This window comes from Rosa chinensis, chromosome 4 (assembly GCF_002994745.2).
Source record: "Rosa chinensis cultivar Old Blush chromosome 4, RchiOBHm-V2, whole genome shotgun sequence".
Lineage (NCBI taxonomy): Eukaryota > Viridiplantae > Streptophyta > Magnoliopsida > Rosales > Rosaceae > Rosa > Rosa chinensis.
Genome location: NC_037091.1, coordinates 29,036,905 through 29,039,935, shown reverse-complemented (window position 1 = coordinate 29,039,935; position 3,031 = coordinate 29,036,905). Strand labels below are relative to the sequence as shown.

The window sequence follows — 3,031 nt, the reverse complement described above, 5'->3', positions numbered from 1 at the left end:
TGGTCGGACAAAAAGAGATAACAAAGCCTCTTCAATATGGTATAAATTATCTAACTACTGCACTTATAAAAATAGCAGCAATCATAATGATAGCAGTAGCCGCTAAAAGAACGAAGGTTAAACTCAATTGGTGCTTTGGGCCAATAAAATGAGAGAAGCTACAAAAATGGGATAAATACCGATTTACATCCCTAACCAACTCTTCCTGAACTGTCCTATATCTCTAGTGTGGTTTTGGTACATAGCCATCAACAGCAAAATTTCGGGTGGCAGCAGGAATAGCTAAACGAACTCCATCAAGTTCAGGGCTTGCAATGACTTGGCAACCCAGACGAGACCTACAACATGGCAAATATAAATTTTAGTCTGAACTGTGTGGATCGAATGCAAGAAAATTGGACCTTAAACTTCGTCAACCTACGTTTCTGTAAGTCCAAATGCCAAGTCCAACATATCATTTTCCTCATCAGTTGGGTCTTCTAATTTGTTGTAATATTCCACGTCCTAAAATATGATTTTGCAGTTGGCTTCTCAGTTCAAAGAAAAGCAAATGAAGCTCAAAAGAAGAATTTTATAAGAATAAATGGTTACAATGTACCATTAAAATCACATGACATGTTGAACAGGCAAGTGAACCTTCACAGGCTCCTGCATGGGTAAGAAAAGCATTAGATTTCTGCAAGTATATAACTATAAAACAGTTGAGATGAGAAAAAGAAAGGAGGGCCAGTGCTTAGGGCACCCAAAATACAATCTGAAGCAACAGGAATGCAATAAACTTTTCTATAATCTGGTTGACAAACGCCTAAAGTATTCAGTTGAACATGCATGGAAATTTTTAAACATCAAACAAATGGATTGCACTCAGGGACAATAGATTTAGGTTTATGGTGGAAAGAGTAGATTTAATAAGACAAGAACCTCGCCTTCAAGTTCTATATCATTTTGATGAGCAGCTTCTAGCATAGACATCCCAATTGGAACCTTTATATGTTTTTCGTCTCCATCCTTGTCAACAAAGGTCACAGATATCCTGCAAATAATTCATGTGTCTGGTAAACAACCCTAGTCTCAAGTCTCAACGCAAACCTCAGCTCAGAGGAAAACTATACACAAATCTGCAACAAATTTTGTAAAAACCAAATGCATATCCATAAATAAGATCTACCTATATGCATTTAACTACTTTTTCCAACTTTTATCCTGAATCTCCCAACCAATCTCCAAACAGTTTTCAATTTAATTCAAAAGACCTTACGTTTCTTTCTGCTCAGTCCCTTGATCTGAAGAGCTGGCAGTGGTGGTAGAAAAATGATTATGCTTCTGAAAGATGGCTCCCCTGAACAACTTGGTCCCGGACTGTTGATCATACTGTTTCAAAAAATAACGGAAACCACAAATATGATCTAAATGAGAACAACATGAATGCAGGTTTCATTACTACTTAAAGACATAATTTGAAACTACTCAGAACTTCATGTTAATCATCTTCAAGCCACACTTTTTGACACATATCACATTCATATATATTTTTATTGCCAAGTTATTCATAAACTATATAAAGTGCTCCAAATATTTTGAGAATGACAGTTACGTTTACCCATTTAGATTAGAATGAAGAGTTTTGGCAACCAAATATTTGTTCTTCAATAGAAAGAAATATCCCTGTAGAAGATTCGGAAACAGCTTGCGAAATGCAATGTTTGTATTATCGAACTCACTGGTTTTATCTCTGTTGTTCTTTAAGACTGACATAAGTTTAACAACAGAAACAAACGTGACTGCTTCCGTCATCTGATACGAAAAACCCACGCTTATAAATTCAATTGGTTGCCTTTAATTAAACTATCCTGTTTCTTTAACCTCAGACCACGTACTGAAAGACAAAATTTAAGTATCCATACCAGAAACAAATGACAAACTTAAGAGATATTCAAGTGAATTGAGGAGTCGGACATGTATGTAAATAAGAAGAGATAACTGACCCGAGGTTGCAAGAATTGGCTGAAAGAACGAGTTGCATATGTTGGTGTACTGATGGATTTGCCTGCAGATTGTTGTGAATAAAGCATGCAGTGAACATGGACAGAGTAAAACAGATTTGAGTAGAAGTTGGAGGTAATAGATGGAGCATCCAATTTCTAGTGTGTTACCTCCTCCGGTAAGGTGTTTCAGTATCAAAAGTCCAAATCTTGAAGCCCGAGAGCCCAACATACTAAACCTTCAATCTGTAAATACCAACCAAAAATAAGATTTATTAGCTTTGTTTTTGTGATATGATAAAGATAAAAGGAAAAACTTGGTGTTCAATTTATCTCCAGACTAGGCATAAAAGGAACACTCCATGCACAAGAAAGAAACTAATCAAAAAAATGAAAGCAAATGTCTTTCTGTTAATACATATATCGATTCGAAACGTAGTAAGGGCCCAGGCACCGACGGGCAGCCTAAACCCTAAACCTGAAAATGGGATATATGGTTCCAAAATTCCAGTTCATGTTCGTTCAAAACCAAGCAAGCAAGCGTGATGTTACCTACCTGGACTGGATTAGTGTCGAAATTGAGTGGCGGCAGGAAGAGCTCCGGCAGCTACCGTATTCAACTGAAATTCCAAGACGCAGACAGACATAGATTAGAATCATGAGATGAGATGAGATACCAATTCGACACAGGCGGAATTGAACAATCTGCTTACATCTGAGGCACTCCCAGCTTTGTTTTTGTTTCAAACAATGCTCCGGGCGAGCTTGCCATGCTTGGGGCACGTGTCAGCATAATAATATATGGACCGCTGGATATCCAATCTGAAATCTGATGGTTGAAAATGCTAACCAGGTGACCTGCTCTCCATCCATACAAAACAAACATGCTTGCACATTTGCCCAAATACAAATAATATGATCAGCGTTGTCGTCGTCCTCTGATAACCCATCCTTGTCATCCGAGTTTGAATACTAACCATCCAAATCTGGGTTTTCAATATCAAGTTGTGAAGGAGGTGGAAGAATCAGCGGTAAATCATTGAATAAAT

General features: G+C 37.5%; 1 protein-coding gene across 2 annotated transcripts; it reads right to left on the bottom strand.

Moving 5' to 3' along the window:
• Positions 1-3,031, bottom strand: LOC112198378 (2Fe-2S ferredoxin). 2 transcript variants are annotated; one of them, XM_040517686.1, is made up of 9 exons: positions 2,696-3,031; positions 2,539-2,602; positions 2,154-2,228; positions 1,986-2,047; positions 1,259-1,371; positions 927-1,033; positions 599-648; positions 422-504; positions 1-338 (listed from the first exon to the last, which is right to left on the bottom strand). In XM_040517686.1, the coding sequence occupies exons 3-9, from the start codon at positions 2,212-2,214 to the stop codon at positions 224-226; spliced, it is 591 nt and encodes a 196-aa protein (XP_040373620.1). In that variant the 5' UTR covers positions 2,215-2,228; positions 2,539-2,602; positions 2,696-3,031; the 3' UTR covers positions 1-223. The 2 variants fall into 2 exon arrangements, with proteins under 2 accessions (XP_040373620.1, XP_024195259.1); XM_024339491.2 differs by lacking the exon at positions 2,696-3,031 and having other exon boundaries at positions 2,539-2,689.